This window comes from Polychytrium aggregatum (assembly GCF_025602895.1).
Source record: "Polychytrium aggregatum strain JEL109 chromosome Unknown BJ171scaffold_33, whole genome shotgun sequence".
Classification (NCBI taxonomy): domain Eukaryota; kingdom Fungi; phylum Chytridiomycota; class Chytridiomycetes; order Polychytriales; genus Polychytrium; species Polychytrium aggregatum.
Window position 1 is genome coordinate 428,166 of NW_026516235.1, and position 19,286 is coordinate 447,451.

The following is a 19,286-nucleotide window of genomic DNA, read 5'->3' on the forward strand; positions in this document are numbered from 1 at the left end:
GTGATATGAGCGGGATCGTCTGCGAAGCGGGCGAAAGAATCGGGAGAGAAGGGTGTGCAGAAGGAGGACGGAGCTTGGATGCAGGAACCAGCGCTGCCATTTGTATGAACGGAAAACAGACACACGGGCATCCTATATTTCAGAGCGACAAGGTGGGCCAGCGCTTTCTCAAGAGCGCCTTGGGGCTTTGCTCTACAACTTGGTCGAGAAGGCGGACCCAGATGCATTCGCAGTATTTGGTCCCTGACCCAAAGGGCCGTGCCATGGAAGCCCCAGACGGATCGCCATGGTCTCGAAGCGATCGCTTCCAAAGAAGGACTCGGGTTCGCGGCCCTCCTGCTCGACGATGATCCAGGGCATGCCGAAGGCGCCGTATTGCTCGGTGGCGGCCTTGGTGACGGCCACCAGCTGGTCCTTGAACTTGGCTGTCTTGGAGAGCTGGATGTACTCCTCGGCTTTGGAGGCGCCGACTCTGGCACGAAGCACCCTTGCCAGTGTCTCGGGCGAGGAGAGTGGCTGGTTGTCTCCCCAGTATGCTTTCTGCCCGTCGCAAGTGGGAGAAGTCAGTGCGAAATGCATGACGTCAACGTGCGAGAAAGAGTCATGGACTCGTCATGTTGCAGGCCACAGAACCAGCAACCAGCGCATCGGAGCGGCGCTGCTTTGCTGGCGATGTGCTGCCGATTGCACCATCACCCCCTCCCGATCCGAAGGTCCGGCAGCAACGACAGAGATCACCAACCCAGTAGTCAAAGCTCAGATCGAGCAACACTGCCTCGTTTTCCAACTCCTTGACGACCCGCAAGAGACGCATGATATTGAGGCTGTTCGACGGGAACTCGTCCGGAATACCGAGCGGGAAGCCAATGTCGAAAGCTTGGCTGACCCGAGCAATGTCCTTGAAGAGGTAGCCGCCCTTGTACGGATTGGTGGCCGGCGGGACATTCCCGGACTGCTTCATGATGCCGCCGAGAAAGCACGGTTCATAGATAAACTCGCACTGAGTCCAGATGCGCTGGTATCGGCGCAGAACCTGGAAGGCAAACAGGGTGTAGGGCGAGACAACATCAAAGAGCAGTGTGATCTTGCAGCGGGCTGGCATGGTGCTCTGTCTCTGGGGTGCTTGAGAGGCAGCAAAAGGCGGCAGGCGCGGACGGATGGCTGGCCAGGAGGCAGGGAGCGACGGTTGATTGCGAGCCCGAAAGGTCGGGGGAAAGACTGGAAGCGCCGATGGCGGGATGCTGCAGGCGGCCGAGGTCTCTCCTCGGACGATCGGAGCTGTCTGGCGAACTCACAAGCCTCTGACATGGGAGGGCCACGACAGACAGGACAGAGCGGAACAGAACAGGCTGAAATCCAACAACACCCATGCATGTCGTCCCGTTCATCCCAGAGCGCCACCCCTTGTCACAAGACGGCTTGGCTTTCACACTGGCACGAGAAATGCTGCAGTGCGCGGCCAGGATCAGATTGCCCCGGGGGTATACAATGAAGATGGCAGCGAGAGGAGCGCATGTTTCGCGCAGAACGGAGGGTTTCATTCAATGTGTCCAAAACGCAGCAAGACACCTTGGGGTCATGGACGAAACTGCACCAGCTGCCGGAAGCGGAGGCATCGCCGTTTCGAAATTACAGCGTCCGCACCAGCATGCAGGCCTCCAGGATCCGAATAGGCACATGAGATACAGCGGTCGATAAAAGTCAAACGAAATATAGATATAGGAACTGAGACTGGGACTGGGAGGACGGAGGGGTCAGAGGCATAGGGCGAGACAGACAGCGGCGATTTAGGGACAGAATCGATCGAAAACGGAGCCGTGACGAGACAGGGTACAGAGAGCCGAGGCTGACGTTTGATCGTGGGTGAGGGAAGAATCTAGACCAAGCTGGCAAAGGCCGCGATGGTGATGAGCGAGGCCAAGAGCAGCGAGACGCCCTGAGAGGAAACAGCTGCGCTGCTGAGGGTGTTGCCTTGAACGCCGTTGGAGCCAGCAGAGGCATTAACTGCAGCATTTGATGGACAGTCGCAGGAACATGTTGTCATATGTTAGCGTCAATGTCGGGTTCCAGGGAAGTGCCGCATGAATATCAGAGAGGCTGCTGGGCCCGCATCGAGAGATAGACCCAGACTGTTGGACAGGAAAACAGACGCATGATCGAAACGAGCACCGTCCGGCTGGGCCGTCATGCTTACCAGAAGGGGGAGGGTGTACAACATAACAACTGGGATGATGGCGATACGACAGTGTAGCAAGCAAGATCAGCAAAGCAGATCAGGCATCGAGATGCATGCAACCGCTAGAACGATATCAATAATCGGACGCGAGACTTACGTTGGGCCGCTGATGTTGGTGGAGTGGACGTCCCAGCAGCATCCCTTGGAGTAGCACTCGGATTGGGTCAGGTCTACAGAGGAAGGGCGGGAGTTAAGGATAGGTCCGAAGGCAACCCATTCAAATATGACGACAGCAACGAAGGAAGGCACGATCCCAATACTCACTGGCTGTTCCGCAGTCGATTCGCATGATGACGTCTGCAAGGACCAAGAAAACGTGGTGAGGTGTGGGCAGCAGACTTAAGAGCGGCCCGTTCAGCATGGCTATCGCACAATGGGACATGTCACATACCCATGGGAGTCGAGGGACAATACGATGGACGCTGGACTGTCAAGGCATAGTAGCACCTTCAGCAGCACGACAGTAACAAGGCATTAGAGGCAAACCGAGATCGGATGGCCGAGCACTTTCCAGTCGACTGGATCCTGCTGGCTTGCGGGAACGATTCAAGGACAGATCATGAGCAGAACCGATCGTTACCAAGGGCCGATATCGCCAGTGGCGACTGAATCCCAACAGCAGTTTTTTTGGATGCACTGGGGACGGCTCATGCCTGTGGCGGAAGGAAGCACACATGAGTGCCAAAATCGAATGATCTGAGAGCCGCTGCCGACGAGTGCCTCGAAGCTCGGATTTAGAGAAGCGTCCACAGGAGACAGGCCGCACCGTTCTGTCTGTTGACGTTGCAGGCGAGACAGCAGCGGCGACGAGGTGAGAAGCAGAGGGGCAAGAAGCAAAGAGGAAGAGCAGCGGTGCATACCCTTGAAGCCACAGTCATATCGCTGGGTCGAGTTCAGGGCAGGGTTGGGACACTGCGGAGGGCTGGTGATGTTGACGGCTCCGGCGGGGTAGAAGCAGCTGCGATGGTTTGACGGGGTCAGGGGGAGATGTACAAATCTCAGCGAGGTATCATGGCATTGGCCGGCATATGGGAGATGCGGCTCCAAGCGGCTCTGTCGGCGTATCAATCGAGGGGCGAGAGCCGGCGAATACATACGAGCTACTGTCCTGCTGGGGCGACCAACAGCAGCCCGAACTGACGCAACTGTCCTGGGTGGTGTCTGAGAGAGAGATAGCGAGAGGGATATATCGATGGTTTGGCTCGGGGGGGGGGGGAAGTCGCCCAGCGAAAGCGAGACATGGATGCAAGATGCGGAGGCGGTTTGCTGTCAGGTGCGGACGTCGCTCATACCAATATTGCCACAGTCGACTCTGGAAGTAGGATCTGTGCAGATAGCAGAGCGTGAGGGACAAGCAAGCCCGACAGAGCCGGGCACACGGCTTCACGAACGTCGACACAGGATGGGGGTGGTGGGTGGTGGAGTTCCCGCCATCGCGCAGATCGAGGAAGCAGGAAACAAACACCAACCAACGGTGCACTGGGCAGGAGCTTGCTGGCAAGCTGCGGTTGCCAAGAGCAGCGAGAGAACAGCAAGGACTGGGGACATGGCACAGAGCAGGAGCAGGAGCAGGAGCAGAAGCAGGAGCAGGAGCGGGAATCAGGAATTCGTGATCAGGGATGGAAGAGAGCCAGGAAGGGAGGCCGACGAGGAGGTATTTGTTTGGGAAGATGGGAAGTGGCGCGAGGAGGCTGCGCTGGAGACAACGAGGGGCTGCACGGCACATGGGGCAGCGGTGGCGGGGGGCCTTGTATGCAATAAAGCGCCACAACACGAACGGGCACAGGGCAACAGAGACAGCAGACTTGTCACGACGGGACAGCCTTAATATTGTGTCTGCCAACACAACAGCGACTGTGGCGGCGCAACACCGGTGGCGGACGCAGCCACACGCGGGACACGGTGCAGCCATTCCTGTGAGTCACGGAGCGCGTTTGCGGTCCAGGCAGACCAACCAGCGCGTGGCAACCAGCCGAGAGGCGCATTTGGACTCGCACAAGAACGGCACGGCACCCGCCATACATGCGCAGCGCGGGAGCCACCCTTGTGCGATGGGGTGGTCACATCGACGCTGGCAGAAGCACTGCCAGTGCCGCACGATCGTCTGGGCTCACGCCGTTGCTGAAGCCGGCCGATGAACAAAATGCTGGTCGAAGCACATGTGTAGATGGGTCGGCCGGCGTGAGCATTTGCGACCCGCAAGCAAAAGTCTGTGGATGCGTACAGGGCGTGCACCAGGCCAGCGAGCAGACGGCGCCACAGAGGGCGCACACCCAACGTCATGTGTCTCGAACACGGCCTTGACGGCAGGTAGCACAACCGAGCGGCTCCTGCGCGGTGTGGCTGCCGAGATCGATTGTTCGATATAGACACAGCGCAGCAGCAGTATCTCGCGTGGCTCGGATGGACGGGTGGGGGTGTCGAGCACAGGCCGGCGTCATACCCGAGCTGCAGTTAGGTGCCCTGATCTGCAGGCCCGGACAAGCAGAGAGATTGCTCGGCATCTGCGAACAGCACAGTATCGACAACAGATACAAGTTCTCGCCGCCCAAATGCGAGGTGATCTTCTCCGAGGGCAATCCTGAACAAGCAACCGGCCTCCGACTCTACGGCCAGCCGCTGCCCATGGCAAAGGAGTTCAAGTACCTCGGAGCCACCTTCGACGTCAACGGCCTCCAGATGGACCGACAGATCCAGAGGATGACGGCGACGGCCCAAGTAGTGGCCCAACGGATCGCAAAGCAAGGATACACCCTCGGCAACATGACCGCCAGATCGCTGGTGCGGGTCTACAAGACCTTTGTCCGACCGACGATGGAGTATGCCCTGTCCCTCGATCTGCTCGAAGCCAAACAAGCCAAGACACTCAACCGAACCCAGATGCACTGCCTCACGGCGCTGTTCAAAGTGGTCCGAAACACATCGTGGGGAGCCATGCACATCAACTGCGGGCTCATCTCAATGTCGGGCCACCTCAAACAGCTGGCGATCCAATACCGGGCTGTCTGGGAGGACCGGAAAGACCAAGACGACAAGATGGTCTCGCTGGTGCTCCGATTCACCCGCGCGGACCCAGAACGCAAGTCCATATTCCTGGGAGCAACCATCTACGAGGACGACTACTGGAAGCGCCTCGAACAAGTCAAGACCCGGCGTCCCCTGGGAACAATGGGGTGGCTCTTTGCAGAAGGAACGGTTCAAGAACCCGGCCCAGCTCTGAAAATGGTGATGCACCTCGAAGACGCCCGCAGTTTCGACCGGAAGAAGGAGCTGACGGCGGCCTGCTCGCCTCTGACGACCATGTCGGGCCTGTGGGCTGCCAAGAAATCCAAAATGGACCGATGGCTGCACTGCATCGCGGCCCGATGGAGACTCGGAAGCTTCCCTGGCCATCCGAAAGGCGGGAGGAGGCACTGCAAGCAGTGCACGACAGACCCAAATGACCCGGTGATCCTCGACAGAACACATGCTCAGGAATGTGCGGACCCAAACGGGAGCCTCCACGAGGTGGTCCAAGAGTACAAAGCCCGACACCCAGAGTGGGAGGAACCGACCCACGACAGCGTGGGGCCGATAGACAAGATCCTCGACCTCCTCAGCCATGTTGGATACGACAGAAGTGAGAGGATGGTGCGCTTCGTGAGAATTGACCCAGAGGTAGAAGCCCTGTGGAGTACGATCTCACAAATCTTCGTGAAGCTGACCAAAGACCTGGCTGGGTGGGCGAGTCTCTTCCGGTCCAATAGATCCCTCGAGAAACCACTGGAGAGACGCTGACGAGGCGCTGGAGAAATCCCTCGAGAGGCCCCCGGAGACAGCAAGAGTCCACCCACTGCCATCCGTGATGGTGAGGGCAGGTCCACTTGAAGGTGCCTGGGACTGTCGTCCTTGGCCGCGTCGCCCCCCAAGCGGGAGACGCTCGCCCCGCCAAGATGAAAACCGCTTCGCCCCGCCAAGATGAGAACCGCTTGGTCCATGGCCACCTTTGGTTTCGGCAGCGCATTTCCAGTAGCCATACTGCATCGCGGCCGCCTCTCGTTGCGACCAGCGATTTCTTGGCTGAAGCTGGGCTGAGCGACTGGGAGCTCGTGTCGTCGATTGCACTCCGGCCTTGCAGCTCAGCCCTTCTTTGCCTCGACAGAGTGGACTTGCATTCGTAATCTGCGGTTCCGTTTTCCCGAAGCGGCTGGTTCCCTGTCCAGGCCCACTCAGAGTGCTGTGATTGCAGCACCACCAACACCCGCTTTTTCCGAGTTCACTGCTCGGGGACCGATCTTGGCCATCTCCGCACTCACATAAAAGGCAGGTCCGCAGCACCGCTCCTGCACCGCCACGGCCCTGGCCGACAAGGGTGTCCGCGATGCCGCTCTCCCGCCAAGAAACCCAGACTCTGGGCCAATCGCAAATATCGATCAACGCGGAGGCTTGCCGTCTCCTCCCTCCATGTGCCCTCTTGGCGGTCCGGATGTGCGACTCCCTCGACAACCATTCCGTCCATAAAACGCCGATCGCCTGCCGCCTGTCCCTGGCGATCCACATCCGATCTCCAACATCCCGCCTCTGGTTGTCCAGCATCCCTATTCGCTATGAAGCCTAGTCTCAACATCCTTCTCTTTCTCTATGCAGCTGCGATAGCCTCTCTGGCGGTTGCGGCCCCAAACCCCTCGCCGTACGAGTGGATTCCCTTCCCAGTCGCAAACTTCACCCGCCACACCACGCTCATCACTGAGGGCGGAACTCCCCTCGAGATGTTCTGGACCGTCAATGTCCCGGGCAACTCGACGACCATTGGCGTTGCCATCAACAAGACCGTGCCATGGCTGGGTCTTGGCTTCTCCGATACCGGGAGCATGGTTGGCGCCGACATTGCCCTCGCCATGGCCTCGAGCCCAGGGGTACGTATCACTGCTAAATACCGTGGATCGATACAGTTTGTATTGATCCACTCTGCATTGATCCACTCTGTATCAACGTGCACCCACCGCCCGGCGGATCACTGCTTGATGCTGGACCATGGGTTGTGTTCGACCTCGCTTCTTCATCCGTCCACTCTCTGCCCTCGTTATTCCGATCCCTTGCTCTTTCCTGGCACTTTCCCCTCTTGTTGACTCATCCGCATCTTGCTCCCAGTCGCCGCTGACCCTGCAGCGCATGTTCGCAGCAGCTCCGGGCCAGCCCTCTCCTTCTCAGGTCCAGGATCTCACGCTCGTTTACAGCAACTCAAGTGCCACTCAGACCTCGTTTGTCTTCACCCGACCCAACAGCGCTGGCTGCAACCCCCAGGTTCGCGCCATCAAAACGGACAACCAGACCGACCAAGTCGTCATCTATGCCTTCGGCTCGGGCTCGGGCTTCTCCCAACATGCCTCGGGTGATATGGGCTACCAGACCATCCTCCTGAGTGCCGCCAGCGATGCCGCTAACACCGCCATCGTCAATGGCGGTGTCATTCCGGCCGACTCCACTATCTTCTCGATGTTTATGAATCAAGTCCCCGTTCCAGCCAGCGTAACGTCGTACTGCTATCAAACCTTTGACTTGCCTACCGATGCCAAGTACCACATCATCAAGGAGGAAGGGTTCCACAACTCGTCGGTATCTCGGCCTGCATTTTCGCTGGTTGGCTAGTTGGTCGATTCGATTTGATTCCTGCCATGCTCCCTCTGCTCGACTTACTGATTGCTCGATCCCCTCGTCGCTAGGTCGTTTGTTCATCACATGGTCGGCTACGCCTGTGATCCCACAAAGTCCTCCACGAACAAGATTGCCACTCCCTTCTGCACCATCCCCGGGTCGAACGACTGGGCTATTGCCACTCAGGGCTGCAGCCGGTGAGTCATCCATGAGTTGGGCCGACACGGCATCCGCTGTATTGCAGAGGTCGCAACGAGCGCCGTGATGGTGCTGTGCGAGATATACGACCGTCACCGCTTTCAGTCGTCGACACCACCAACTTCGATCTGGTCCAATTCAGTCGTGACGGGCGCGTTCCGTCTATGTTTTCCTCCACCAAGATTTGCATCTCAACTGACACTTTTATCGCTCTTCATCGGATACAGCTTCATGTTCGAGTGGGCACCCAACAAGGCCCCTCGTGTCTATCCCGACGGTCCCAATGGATACGGAAAGCCTGTTGGCAAGGGGTTTGTCCAAACCATCTTGCTGGGTAAGTCGTTTTAGACTCTGACCTTCTCTTTGCGGCATGGCGTGATGCCCGGCTGTTGTCCACTCTGTCGATCCGCAGACCTGCTCGGTGTTTATGGCCAGCCGGAGGGGTTGCGAGCATGGTGGTCACGCACTTGCTTCTGCGGTCTCACTGACATTGATTTGCCTGACTGTTGCGACCGCGATTCTCCAGAAATGCACTTGAACAATCCCCAAACCGTTGCTGGTCAGGTCGTTCCATTTTCCGGATTTAACTTGACCCTCACCAAGACCCTGCGAGCCAACGATCTTGGTGTCATCACCCTGGGTATCCAACCTGTCCCCCAAATCATGTCCATTCCTCCAGGACAAAGCGGCTACGCTCTGCCGTCGAGCTGCTCTCCTTCGTGCACCAATCTGCTCCCCAAAAGCGGTATCAATATTGTCGGCAACTGGTTCCACATGCACGGAGCGTAAGTTGGTGACACTCAATAGGCGACGACTGATGATAAGATGCATTGCCGTCAACCCCTTCGTTCATGACTGTGTATTGTGATCTTGGGTCGCACTCGGTTCTGCACTCGGTGTTGCACTTGGCTCTGCACTTGGTTCTGCACTTGGTTCTGCAACGCTTTCTGACGCAATCATGTTCCCTGTGCAGTGGCCAGTCGATCTCGACCAGAGTGATCCGAAACGGCGTCGAGCTGCAAGAACTAGGTCGCAAGGACTACTTTGACTTCAACTTCCAGGTACGCCTATCAATCGCCGACGGATGATCGCGATCATGCTAGATTTTCAGCAATCGATCTTCTACTTGTTGAGCCAACGCATCGACATCGACAGCAGAGAGACCAAGCCTTTTCAAACTCGCTGGCCTTGGCGCTAATTGATCATATCTGCTCGCCTCTCGACGTGACTTGGGTGTGTACAGAACTTCCAGGACATTGCCCCTCGCCAGATCCTGCCGGGCGACACCCTCATCACCACTTGTGTCTACAACAGCCAGAATGCCAACTCGCCTATCGTCGGTGGATTCGGCACCAATAACGAAATGTGTATGTTTCCCAGAGTCATATGCAACCACTTGGCTTGAATGCTCAATGGCGGCGCGACACACTGTCGCTGATGGAGGCAGAGTGAATTCGCTGACGCTTTGTCCTTGTCCCCCCCCCCAGGCTACAACTTTGCTGAATACTATCCTCTCCAGCCGATCGGCGAATGCAGCAGTTCTTGCGGTGTCTTCGACAACAACGCCACCGTTCTGGCATATTACGATATACCCAACTTCTCTACACTCCCCACGTTCACTCCTCTCCCCAACACTTGCGCGATTGCTCCGCAGCCATCTACCTCGCCAACAAAGTCGTCGGCTGCCCATGCACGTACACTGCAAATCGGCGGCCTTGTGCTCGTTCTAGTGCTCAGCCTCGCTGCGCTGGTCCTTTAAGCCGTCACCGCCGTCACAGCCGCTCTTCAAACCAGAGGAGGTTAATTTTGAATTCCTCAATCCCAATCCGCGTAAACCCAACTATGATCAACAATGCCTGAAATAAACAAAGAATGAAGCGGGAACCCTTATTGTCGGTGGCAATGTGGCCCTTGGGCGCGTGGAAATGGATCTGCATTGGGCCCAAGAGTGCAGGCATCGTCTGAGCTCGTGGAGCAACGATCACCTCCCCCTCCCTCAAAACGAGCATATCACAGCTGCTGTTGCTTCCGCTGTGCCTTGAAGGAGTTACTTTACTGATGAGATCTAGGCAATGCCTGAAAGATATGGGCGCAGGGATTCCTCTGAACACAAAGCCCGGTTGAGAAAAAAGCCAGAGCTGCCTGGAGAGGCATCTAACAAGAGTGCAAATCGAGGGGAGGAATAACAGCGGAGCCATGCAAAGGCAGAAAGCAAGATAGAACACAATCAAAAAAAAAAAAAAACAGCCAGCTTGTTTGCTTGCAGAGACAAGCAAACACAGGTATTCAACCACTTGTATATGCGTTGTCTCGACGCATGATGCACAAAATCAATGATTCTGTAAGTCTATCGGTGCTCTATGGAGGATAAAAATCAGTTGTCGAGGCCCTCTGGCAGCTGGACTCGGCTCGAGATCGCCTGGATGTCCGAGATGTACTCGTCTTGCAGACCATCTCCGTCGGTGCCAGAGACAATCGACAAGATATCTTCGATGAGGGCGTGGTTGCCTAGGACTGAGAGTGATCCGCCCAGAATTCATTCAAGCACCATAAACAATGAAAAGGGTTAGACCAGGATGCTGTGGAGACCTCCCCCCTTCGTCTCATAATAATATGAGATCTAGATGATGTGAGGACGCACTTTTCGTGGACGCCGCGACAGCAGCGATAACCATCACACCAACGTGAAGTTCCCGGACCCCGTTGCTTCCACCCTTTGCACTCGCCAAATGCTACTCCGCAAGCATAGCCCACGCGATTGAGTCAACCAAAGACTCACTTTCGACATGCGTGCTTGTCGAGGGGCCACCTCGGAGGTTGGTGACTCCAAACTCGGAGCGATCGAGGTGTTCCCGTGTGATGACTTTGATGTTACGGGGATTGTACCGTTTCCGCTTCCATCCGTCGGCACACATGTACCCAAGAGAGATCAACGGGACAGTCGAATCGCTTCGGAAAGCAGAGGCGAGGGGCGAGGGGCGAGGTTACTCAGACGTGGCGCATTGACCCGCCAGAAAGATCGCCAACGGATCGGGCGCAGACATACTCACCCATCACTGAGCTGGAAGCCGTTTTCGATCGAGAGCTCCCTGTCGTTCACTGTGTAGTCAAGAACATAGCTCGAGTTGCAGTCCTTGGGAGTGTGTGCAAGGCACTGAGCCAGGGCGTCGTCCTTCAGGCTCCGCTGCTCGAACTTGTAAAAGTACTTGCGTTCAGTCTTCAGACCGACGCCGTACATGCAGTAGAGACGGAAATCGGCCTTTGTTCGCGGCAGCGGTGCCATAAGCGGGTTCGACCAGGTCGTCGGGTCGTTGACGGCATCACGCAGCTGCTGCTTGGATGTGGCGACCGACGAGAAGTTGCCGTAAGTCTTGGCCCATCGAGTCGTCACAGCATCGCTGATGCGCGAGAGGACACGGTCGACGCTGGCGGTCGCGGTCATGTCCTCGGTGTACTGAGGGGTTGTTACTGTGATCATGGACGAGAAGGAAGTGACTTGCTCGGAAGGCGACCAACGATCTGCCTCGGGCTCGTCTGGGGCCGGCATTCCGGCACGGCCCCAGATGTACTCGCCGCCCTTTGGCAAGATCGAGGCCACACCGCCCCAGCTGCGGAATAGGGCCGCAAACTCGTGGCGAGGGAAGACTCGTTCTACAAAGGAGGCACCATAGAGGTTCAACTGGACAGTGTCTCGCATTTCGCCCGAGAGCAACGCCGAGACGGCCTTGGGAGCGCCCAGCATGGCGCCGGCAATGTTGACCCATCCATGGATGTACTTTTCATTCCAGTCGGCACCGCCGTTGCCGCCTTCGGGACTGGATACCCAGTGGAGGAAGTAAAACGTCAGACTGGACCCCATGGAATGTGAGATCAGCACGGCCTTGGCGCGATCAGGGTTGGAGTTGACCATGATTTCAATCGAGGACTTGAGTCTCGAAAAGTATTGGTCGCGCTTTTCCATGTTGGCAAAGCCCAAGCGCCAGTCGTAGGACGCAAGCATCACTGCAATCCAATCGTCGAGAGGCAAGAGGCACCGGGTCAGCGCAAAACATGGGTGATTGAGTATCAACAGCGGTAGCATGCGTTCCCAGAAATGTGTGCTCCCGGAAAAGCGTGCGGTTTGCGGGGCTTACTTTGGTTGTTGTCGTATCCGATGGCGGCAAAGTTTGAAATAAGCCTCGCAAATACCCAATAACTGCACATACAGAGCGAATGAGTGAGTGAGTGAGTGAGTGAGTGAGTGAGTGAGTGAGTGAGTGGAGTGAGTGAGTGGAGTGAGTGAGTGCGATGGCGCTCCTACCCTGGGAACAGATAGTCGGCCGCATCCAAGCCCTGTGCGGCGCGCAGCCGGAAGCCCGGTGGGTCCAAGCCCGTTTCCTCGTCCAGTTTCATGTGGTTGATCCAGCAGTTCTTGTCCATAAGAATAGCCTGGAACTGGTTAAGGGTTCCCCAGAGTCGCTTCCGGAAGTACTTTTGGCCACAGCTCTGCTTTTGCTTCTGCTCGCCGCCGGAGATGTCGTTCCCATTCTTGCTGGCCAGGGGCGGATTCCAGGCCTCAAGGCCGGTTGACACGATGCCGGGTATCAGGACGACGGGGTGCTGGAAGTCAAAGTCCCGAAGGACAACGTGTGCATCAGTGAATAGCGAGCAGCATGCTGGACCAAGGACATGCCGCTCGGACTCGCCTGCTGCATTGTGCACTGCTCCCTGCAGACAGTAGCGCCGTCATCTGCGGGCGCTGGGTGACTCTGTGGTCCTGGGCCAGCCTCTATCGCCCGCGTACCTTGGCCTGCATTCCCTGCTCTGCCAGGATCAGCCCAGGCAAAAACTCGCTGTTGGGATCGGTGTTGTCGCTGTTGGAAAAGAGCGAAAAGTTGGCGATCGAGTCTGTCAGGTTGCCGAGGACTTCGGAAGGTGTCATCAGGTTGGAGGAGTTGGGTAGAAGCGACGAGAGATCGACATCACCCAGTACGGTGTAGAGGTATTCTGGGATGTTGGTGAGGTTTGAAGGCGGAGGGAACTGGATCGGGGGCCCGTAGCGAGCTCCCAGCAGGGTTGTGAGAGCAAGACCCACAAAGATACCGCCAAAGAAGAACAGACGTCGATAGTCAAAAATGGTGGTGGTCTGGGTCAGAGGAGCCTCTTCAACCACAACGGCTGGCGAAGCAGCGGCCGAAGGGGCAGCAACGGGGCTCACGGCGCTGCTCTCACGAGGTGAGAGCGGCACCGTGAGGATGCCCGAGACGGAGCTTCTGTTTCTGCGACGGAGGAGGCCTTCTGAGGGCATCGAAAGACGACGAGCGACGCGAACAAGCAAGCAACAGAAGGGGGGATGAGGCGATGAGAGGTTCGGCGAGAGGCGGTGGTGTAAAACTGAGTCTCTTGATCAGGCTCTCGAGCGACGGTAAAGAGGTCAGCGGATTGTGGGTTTGGTCAGCGAAGATGAGGACGATGTGCTCGGGACAGGGTTGTGGGATGAGGCTCGTTGATGGAGGCACAAGCCGCAAACGGGTGCTGCGGACGATGGAGAGGACGAAGAAAGGCCGCTGGCGGCAAAAGCGGAAGTCGCGGAGGATGTGGAAGTCGCGGGGGATGTGGAAGATGTGGGGGATGTGGAGGGTGGATGCGGAGCGCAGGGCAGAGCAAGCAGTTCCTGTCCAGCAACAGCGAGACCACCGAGCGCAGATCGCCAAAGGACCGAGCGCAGATCGCCCCGTGTACATCAATCCGGGCATTCCGGGCGGCGAGATTGGGACATCACCAACCCCCTCATTGGAGCGCCCGGCGCTGCATGCATCAGAGTTGCGATCTGGGCCACCACAGACGGCATCTGATAGAACTACTCACAGACGGCATATCCGCGAACACTATCGAGACGTGATCATGCATCCGGCTGGTCACGCCAGACTCTCAACCGACCGGCTCTGCGATGCGCTTTCAGTCCCAAGCACACGCACCAATGCATTCCGAGGCCTCTGGACCGTATCGCTGAGCGGCATCAAGTCTGTGTCTGAAGAAGCTCTATCGGCTCTGGGGTTACTCGGATTCTTGGGCTTCCTGGACCTCTCCTTCACGAATGTGTCGTGGAAGATGCTGCAGCTGTCCTCCATCAAGAGCACCGAAATCATGGACCTGGATTTGTTTGGATGCGCTGCTCTGGGGACCGAGAAATGCGCCGAGAATCGAGGCTTTGCTATCTACATCTTGCCCAAAGTTTGGAAGCTGGACGGCATCCTGATAACGTGCAGGGACCGCAAGAAATGGGTCGACCACTTTGACAACGACCCGGCCGGATGCTTCAGCGTGCTCAAGCGGAAGCAGCTCCTAGCCACCGAGCATCTCTCATCTCGGACCAACTCAGAAGCGGACGCTGCCAAGACGAAGACAAGCCAAGTGAGTGGAGACTGTGCCGCAACTGAACACTCTGGCGCATTTGCATCTGTGAGTGGCCGCGAGTGCGATGAATATCGGGGCTGGGCCTCCAATGAGGACGATCAAGCCTAACGATGGCACAATATTCACGACATTCTCACGACATTCACACGACATTCTCACGACATTCACACGACATTCACACGACATTCTCGTGCGTTGCGCTGAATCGCTCGGCATCTCTTTCGGCCCAAGTGTTCGATGTGGGGACAGGAGTTGTTGAAGCGCATGCCCCAGGGCTTTTTTCTCCCGTCGCATCAGAGCCTCTGGCGGATCACAACGTCGATGCGAGAGCTGGATCGTGTCGTCAAGATCTCACTCAAATCGAGCCTGCGAAAATGCTCCATCCCCATCGATTTTACTACAATCATCGCCGAATCCATTCCCAGCACCGAGGCTCACACGAGGCTGAGTCCGTCGAACGGGCTGTCGGCTCGGGCTATTCTGGTTCTGCTGCTGCTGGGCTCGTTCTGGCCACTCGACTTTCCCGTCGCATTGCTGTCGGGTGTCTTGCGATACCTCTTTAGCCCCCGTTCCAAGTCCAGCGCCGCGGAGCCGGTACCCCAGCCACAACACTGGACAGACGATGAAATATCCTGCCTGACCTGGACAGTGCAGAATAAACTCTCGCTGCTCAGCCTCCTGCTCGGGATGATAAAGCTTGACACGCAATCAGGTAAAGCCCCAAGGTCTGGATCGCAGCGACAGTTGACAATCGACAGGACCCATATCTTTGGCGACTTGCAGCTTTTGCGCTTGGCTCGGTGGCTGTTTCTCTATCCTCTGCAACGCCGTGCTGCATGAGCTCTACTCACCAGATGTTACTGCAACATGCCACGCACTCAGAGTCCAACTATCATCTCGATCCATCGATGTACATCATCCCGCCTGTGCTGCTTTCGGCCCTGGGACGGCTACAGCAGACGATCCTGTATGCATGCTATCAGCTGACGCTTGCGTCTCCTGACTACTGCTGCATGGAAATCGAGCCCCGGATCGTCTACACAGATGCTTTTCAGCAGCTTTTGCAGCCAGTCGATCGGGAGTGGATCAGTCGCGTTCACCTGGAGATTCTCCATCTCCTGTGCATCCAAAACAACGACTCTGCTTTTCTCAAAGAGTTTCCTCGTATCTATCGTACCTTCGAGAAGGCGGTCGCCGGAATCCTCCCGAACGTTCAGTCCCAAAGCGCCGGTCGCGGCCTGTCCCTCGAAGGGATCGCCATATCGGATGCAGAGATGCTCTCGCTTTCGATGCAAACAACCACCTCGGATATGTCGATCACCGCCAGGGCCTTTGAGCTACGATACAGGCTGTCGCTGGGCATCTCCAAAGTAATCGAGTTCATGAATGGCTTCAAGGACACAAAGTTCAAAGAGGAGCTGGAAGATATGCACATTGTTGGCGAGGGCCTCAAAGATCGCCAGGAACAGCCCGACAGCAGCGCTGGTCATACTCGGATCGGCGATATGCCGTCTGTATCCGATGGTTCGGCTCCAAACATTCCCAGAGTCCAGCGGCCGGCTGATGCTGGAGGCATCGGCCCTACCTTAAAAATCCAACTGCAGAAGCGACCGCCACACTTTACCGCCCCAACTGAAGCATGGAGCCGTCGCGAGAAACTCAACAAAAGCCGGGTGCTATACAAGTAGGCAACCCAACGTCCAGTAAAGGCAGACTGTCGCTCGGGAGTCTCGAACAACGCCAGGCGAAGGACTGAGGATAGCAGCGGTGGTGAGTCGATGGAGGACTATCAGTGATGGAGAGCCAACAGCGATGGTTGTGAACCGGAAATCTCAGGACACCTCGTTTTTTTCTTGGGAATAATATACAAATGGAGAGACGACATAATGACTGGTGATGCTTATGGAGTAGTTGGATACGCAGCTTGGGAATGGAGGCGCGGCGATTCGGTGAACTACACCCAGAACGATTGTGATGCCTAGATTCGAACGAAAATGATACCGCTGCGCTCCGAGTCGAACTTTGACTTGGACACGCTCTTTTCGTCATCGGTCTTGCTCCATTTGAGCCTGCAGACCTTGAGGAACGACTCGGAGGCGGCGATGCTCGAGATCAAAAGATAGAGGGATGTTCGAACGATTCGCTGGCCATCTTCCTCGCTCTGCTTGTCCGAAACCAATTTGAAGTCGATGTACTGCGAAAGATAGGTGAAGAGATTGTCGGCGTGGGTTTGTCGTTGGGCATCATTCATCTTCCAGAGATCGTAGAAGCGCTGGGTGCTCCAGGCGATGGTTGGGGGCTCCGGCGTGGCTGCTTCGGCGGCTGAGCTGTTGTCGGAACCGAACCAGGTAGTTGGAAAGACGAGGCACGGGCAGCCGTCAAAGAGAATAAAGTTCATCTTGACCTCTCCTGGGCAGTGGCAAGATTCCCAAAGGCCCATGTACGAGCCGATGCCGACGGCGCCGACCATGATGAAATGACGGCGGCGAGGCTTTTCTTTCTCAGCCTTGGGGAAGTACTCGTCCAGCAGGTTCTTGAAATAGGTCTTCATGTCGACCCTCTCCTTGGCCTTGTGGCCGAGCTTCTCGATTTCGGAGCCGCCCCAGATGAGCCTGTGTGCGCTCTGGAGAATGAGGGCACGGCCGAGATCGGCGTCGACATCGACCACCGGGCCGAAGACCATGACAACCGAGGGGTCAACCAGCAGGCCACCCTCCCAGCGCGGCACGAGGCAGTATCGGTTGCTGGCCGTCACCCAGGGGGCAAACCAGGCCCGCGACTTCATCGAGTTACGGGGCTCATTGCGACCATCGACCACATAGATGGCAACATCGGCTGTGCTGTAGAGCTGCTTGTGCACGCCCCGGATCATGAGGCTCTTGATCCTGACTGTGCGGAGATTGATGTGATCCATGGACTTGACATTCTCAGGCGAGCCGGTGAGGGCTGTCTCGATAACCTTTTCGTAAGTCGACTTGAGGACCTCTTGGCCGATGCTGTCGGCGATGACACCCCAATTCACCAAAACTTCGACGGCAACAGTACTGCCGCTGCCGAATCCAAAGATGAAGTCGACCACAGAGGCCACGCCACTATCACTCCACAGATCGAACGGGATGACGGTGACGAGGTAATGGGTGAGCACCATGACCGCAACATCCTGCACACGGATGTTGGGCACGTAGACAATATCGTTGTCACCCCATGCACTCAGGGCGAGGGGACTGTTTACGGCTGTTTGGACGGTGCGCACGGCCGAGTGAACGATGCGGCCTATGGAAGCAGGGATGCCAAAGCATGCGATTCGCCCGAGGACGGCAGGAGCCAAAGGACAGCGAGTTAGAGATATAGCCGTTAAGGCTGGGCAACACCGCTGTAACAACAAAACCAGCGCCGCTGTTCAGTGGATGGCGTCCGAGTGGACAGAGATGACGTGCCAAGATCCACCGAGCCGAATCACGCACAAAAAAGGCGTTGACGACCGACAAAGCCAGCAAAAGCGACGAGCGGCTCAAAAGGAACCCAGGCTTGGCGCGAAGCAGGGCCGGGACCCACCTTGGATGCCGTTCTCAAGCTTGCGATGGATGGAGCTGACGACACTGAGGGCGGCAGCCTTCAGATGGTTGGTCGCAGGCACGGGCTTGGCGGTTGCAGACTCGGAGCCGTTCATGGCGGGCCAGCGGGGTAGTTTGCACGGATGGACGGAAAGCAGCCAGAAGCCAGAGCGGCTGGGACGGATTTGGATCACCACGGGCGACAGAGTGGCGGGACGGGGACGGTCATGTGACTGCTCGAAGCCTGCGCCACAGTTCGTCCAGCCGACCATCGGCGAGGATAGAAGGCAGCCGCGCTCCACCAGAGACAGCGGTGGCAATGGCGGCCCAGCATTCCTGAGCTCTTTGCCTTGCGATCCGCGCGGGAAACGAGGGGCAGCACCGTCAAGAACACGCCGTTGCGGAATCCCCCCTCTGGTTTCTTTGCTCATGTCCCACCGATCGCCGGCAGCATGATCGCGCATGCCCAGGCTCGCGTTCGCGCACCCTTCCGCTTGGACCCCATCCAGCGGAAGTGCTTTGCCCTTCGAATGCTCCTCGTTCTGGTGCTCGCCATGCACCCCGTGCTGGCAGATCCCTGTCGTCTGGCCGTCATCCCGCAAACTGCTGTCGCCAACGCGAATGCCTCGGAGTTCCAAGTCGATTCAAACAGCACCATCGACATTGCCGACTGCGAAATTACCGATGCGTAGGTTGACATTCACGCGCCTTGCAGCGACAAATGGCCACGATCTCTTTGCGTCGACAGGCCATCACCCCGGCTTTTGAATCCCGCAGTGTACTATCCCAGTTCAATCCAGTTCAGGACAGTTTGGTCGAGGGCCCTGTCCATCGCGATATTTGACTGCTTTCCACAAACCCTATCGTCGCCCAATCCCTATATGGCCCTAACCATCCAAACTCGCCGGGCTGCCCAACTAACAACACCGGTTCGGATTGGATCCATGGGATCGCATGCGACCAAAGTGTGGTCATCAACGTGCTTGGAGCTCTGAGTCTCCGGAACTTGACGCTCTCTTTCAACTCGACAAAGACGGCCGTCCATCAACTCATCAAGGTCAATCAAAACGCCAGTTTGGTCTTGGAGAATGTTCGGTTTGTGGATACCGGCAAACTCCTGGCTAATGAAGCGTCGGTCGTTGAGCCAGACAATACCAGCAACGGGGCTGCGCCTTGGGCACCTAATTTTGTACGCCATTCTCCTTCGTCCGCGTTGCCATGACCGTTGTTGGATGGCGAATGACAGATATTCTGACAGCATCCTCCCA

General features: G+C 57.0%; 6 protein-coding genes across 6 annotated transcripts; 2 read left to right on the top strand and 4 right to left on the bottom strand.

The window, feature by feature from the left end:
• Positions 1 to 105: 105 nt before the first annotated feature.
• On the bottom strand, positions 106 to 1,499 carry BJ171DRAFT_515288 (glutathione S-transferase kappa 1). The gene is made up of 2 exons (XM_053111927.1): positions 743 to 1,499; positions 106 to 540 (listed from the first exon to the last, which is right to left on the bottom strand). The coding sequence occupies exons 1-2, from the start codon at positions 1,100 to 1,102 to the stop codon at positions 193 to 195; spliced, it is 708 nt and encodes a 235-aa protein (XP_052964337.1). The 5' UTR covers positions 1,103 to 1,499; the 3' UTR covers positions 106 to 192.
• Positions 1,500 to 1,787: 288 nt separating this feature from the next.
• Positions 1,788 to 3,848, bottom strand: BJ171DRAFT_188203 (uncharacterized protein). The gene is made up of 9 exons (XM_053106154.1): positions 3,706 to 3,848; positions 3,529 to 3,561; positions 3,334 to 3,397; positions 2,817 to 3,194; positions 2,628 to 2,683; positions 2,501 to 2,533; positions 2,334 to 2,406; positions 2,195 to 2,223; positions 1,788 to 2,004 (listed from the first exon to the last, which is right to left on the bottom strand). The coding sequence occupies exons 1-9, from the start codon at positions 3,782 to 3,784 to the stop codon at positions 1,877 to 1,879; spliced, it is 873 nt and encodes a 290-aa protein (XP_052964338.1). The 5' UTR covers positions 3,785 to 3,848; the 3' UTR covers positions 1,788 to 1,876.
• Positions 3,849 to 6,734: 2,886 nt separating this feature from the next.
• BJ171DRAFT_569884 (PHM/PNGase F domain-containing protein) lies at positions 6,735 to 9,952 on the top strand. The gene is made up of 8 exons (XM_053113592.1): positions 6,735 to 7,131; positions 7,367 to 7,827; positions 7,939 to 8,067; positions 8,296 to 8,402; positions 8,595 to 8,853; positions 9,042 to 9,129; positions 9,312 to 9,435; positions 9,556 to 9,952. The coding sequence occupies exons 1-8, from the start codon at positions 6,823 to 6,825 to the stop codon at positions 9,825 to 9,827; spliced, it is 1,749 nt and encodes a 582-aa protein (XP_052964339.1). The 5' UTR covers positions 6,735 to 6,822; the 3' UTR covers positions 9,828 to 9,952.
• Positions 9,953 to 10,076: 124 nt separating this feature from the next.
• BJ171DRAFT_515301 (Lecithin:cholesterol acyltransferase-domain-containing protein) lies at positions 10,077 to 13,694 on the bottom strand. Its single transcript, XM_053111928.1, has 6 exons — positions 12,852 to 13,694; positions 12,369 to 12,667; positions 12,202 to 12,263; positions 11,119 to 12,070; positions 10,848 to 11,017; positions 10,077 to 10,582 (listed from the first exon to the last, which is right to left on the bottom strand). Exons 1-6 carry the CDS (start codon positions 13,353 to 13,355, stop codon positions 10,443 to 10,445), a joined length of 2,127 nt encoding a protein of 708 aa, XP_052964340.1. The 5' UTR covers positions 13,356 to 13,694; the 3' UTR covers positions 10,077 to 10,442.
• On the top strand, positions 13,592 to 16,268 carry BJ171DRAFT_569886 (uncharacterized protein; the record flags this gene model as incomplete). The annotated part of the gene is made up of 3 exons (XM_053113593.1): positions 13,592 to 14,461; positions 14,696 to 15,176; positions 15,248 to 16,268. 3 exons carry the CDS (start codon positions 13,592 to 13,594, stop codon positions 16,150 to 16,152), a joined length of 2,256 nt encoding a protein of 751 aa, XP_052964341.1. The 3' UTR covers positions 16,153 to 16,268.
• Positions 16,269 to 16,274: 6 nt separating this feature from the next.
• BJ171DRAFT_188330 (uncharacterized protein) lies at positions 16,275 to 18,152 on the bottom strand. Its single transcript, XM_053106155.1, has 2 exons — positions 18,020 to 18,152; positions 16,275 to 17,737 (listed from the first exon to the last, which is right to left on the bottom strand). Exons 1-2 carry the CDS (start codon positions 18,132 to 18,134, stop codon positions 16,443 to 16,445), a joined length of 1,410 nt encoding a protein of 469 aa, XP_052964342.1. The 5' UTR covers positions 18,135 to 18,152; the 3' UTR covers positions 16,275 to 16,442.
• Positions 18,153 to 19,286: the final 1,134 nt, after the last annotated feature.

Coding starts and splice junctions, on each gene's coding strand:
- BJ171DRAFT_515288 (XM_053111927.1), bottom strand. CDS start 1,102: ATGCCAGCCCGCTGCAAGATCACACTGCTCTTTGATGTTGTCTCGCCC. Junction 541..742: donor ATCTGAGCTTTGACTACTGG/GTTGGTGATCTC, acceptor TGCGACGGGCAG/AAAGCATACTGGGGAGACAA.
- BJ171DRAFT_188203 (XM_053106154.1), bottom strand. CDS start 3,784: ATGTCCCCAGTCCTTGCTGTTCTCTCGCTGCTCTTGGCAACCGCAGCT. Junction 3,562..3,705: donor TCCTGCCCAGTGCACCGTTG/GTTGGTGTTTGT, acceptor CTATCTGCACAG/ATCCTACTTCCAGAGTCGAC. Junction 2,224..2,333: donor ACCAACATCAGCGGCCCAAC/GTAAGTCTCGCG, acceptor CCATCATCCCAG/TTGTTATGTTGTACACCCTC.
- BJ171DRAFT_569884 (XM_053113592.1), top strand. CDS start 6,823: ATGAAGCCTAGTCTCAACATCCTTCTCTTTCTCTATGCAGCTGCGATA. Junction 7,828..7,938: donor GAGGAAGGGTTCCACAACTC/GTCGGTATCTCG, acceptor CCTCGTCGCTAG/GTCGTTTGTTCATCACATGG. Junction 8,403..8,594: donor TGTCCAAACCATCTTGCTGG/GTAAGTCGTTTT, acceptor GCGATTCTCCAG/AAATGCACTTGAACAATCCC.
- BJ171DRAFT_515301 (XM_053111928.1), bottom strand. CDS start 13,355: ATGCCCTCAGAAGGCCTCCTCCGTCGCAGAAACAGAAGCTCCGTCTCG. Junction 12,264..12,368: donor GCCGACTATCTGTTCCCAGG/GTAGGAGCGCCA, acceptor CTGTATGTGCAG/TTATTGGGTATTTGCGAGGC. Junction 10,583..10,847: donor GACAAGCACGCATGTCGAAA/GTGAGTCTTTGG, acceptor GATCACTCTCAG/TCCTAGGCAACCACGCCCTC.
- BJ171DRAFT_188330 (XM_053106155.1), bottom strand. CDS start 18,134: ATGAACGGCTCCGAGTCTGCAACCGCCAAGCCCGTGCCTGCGACCAAC. Junction 17,738..18,019: donor GCTTGAGAACGGCATCCAAG/GTGGGTCCCGGC, acceptor CTGCTTCCATAG/GCCGCATCGTTCACTCGGCC.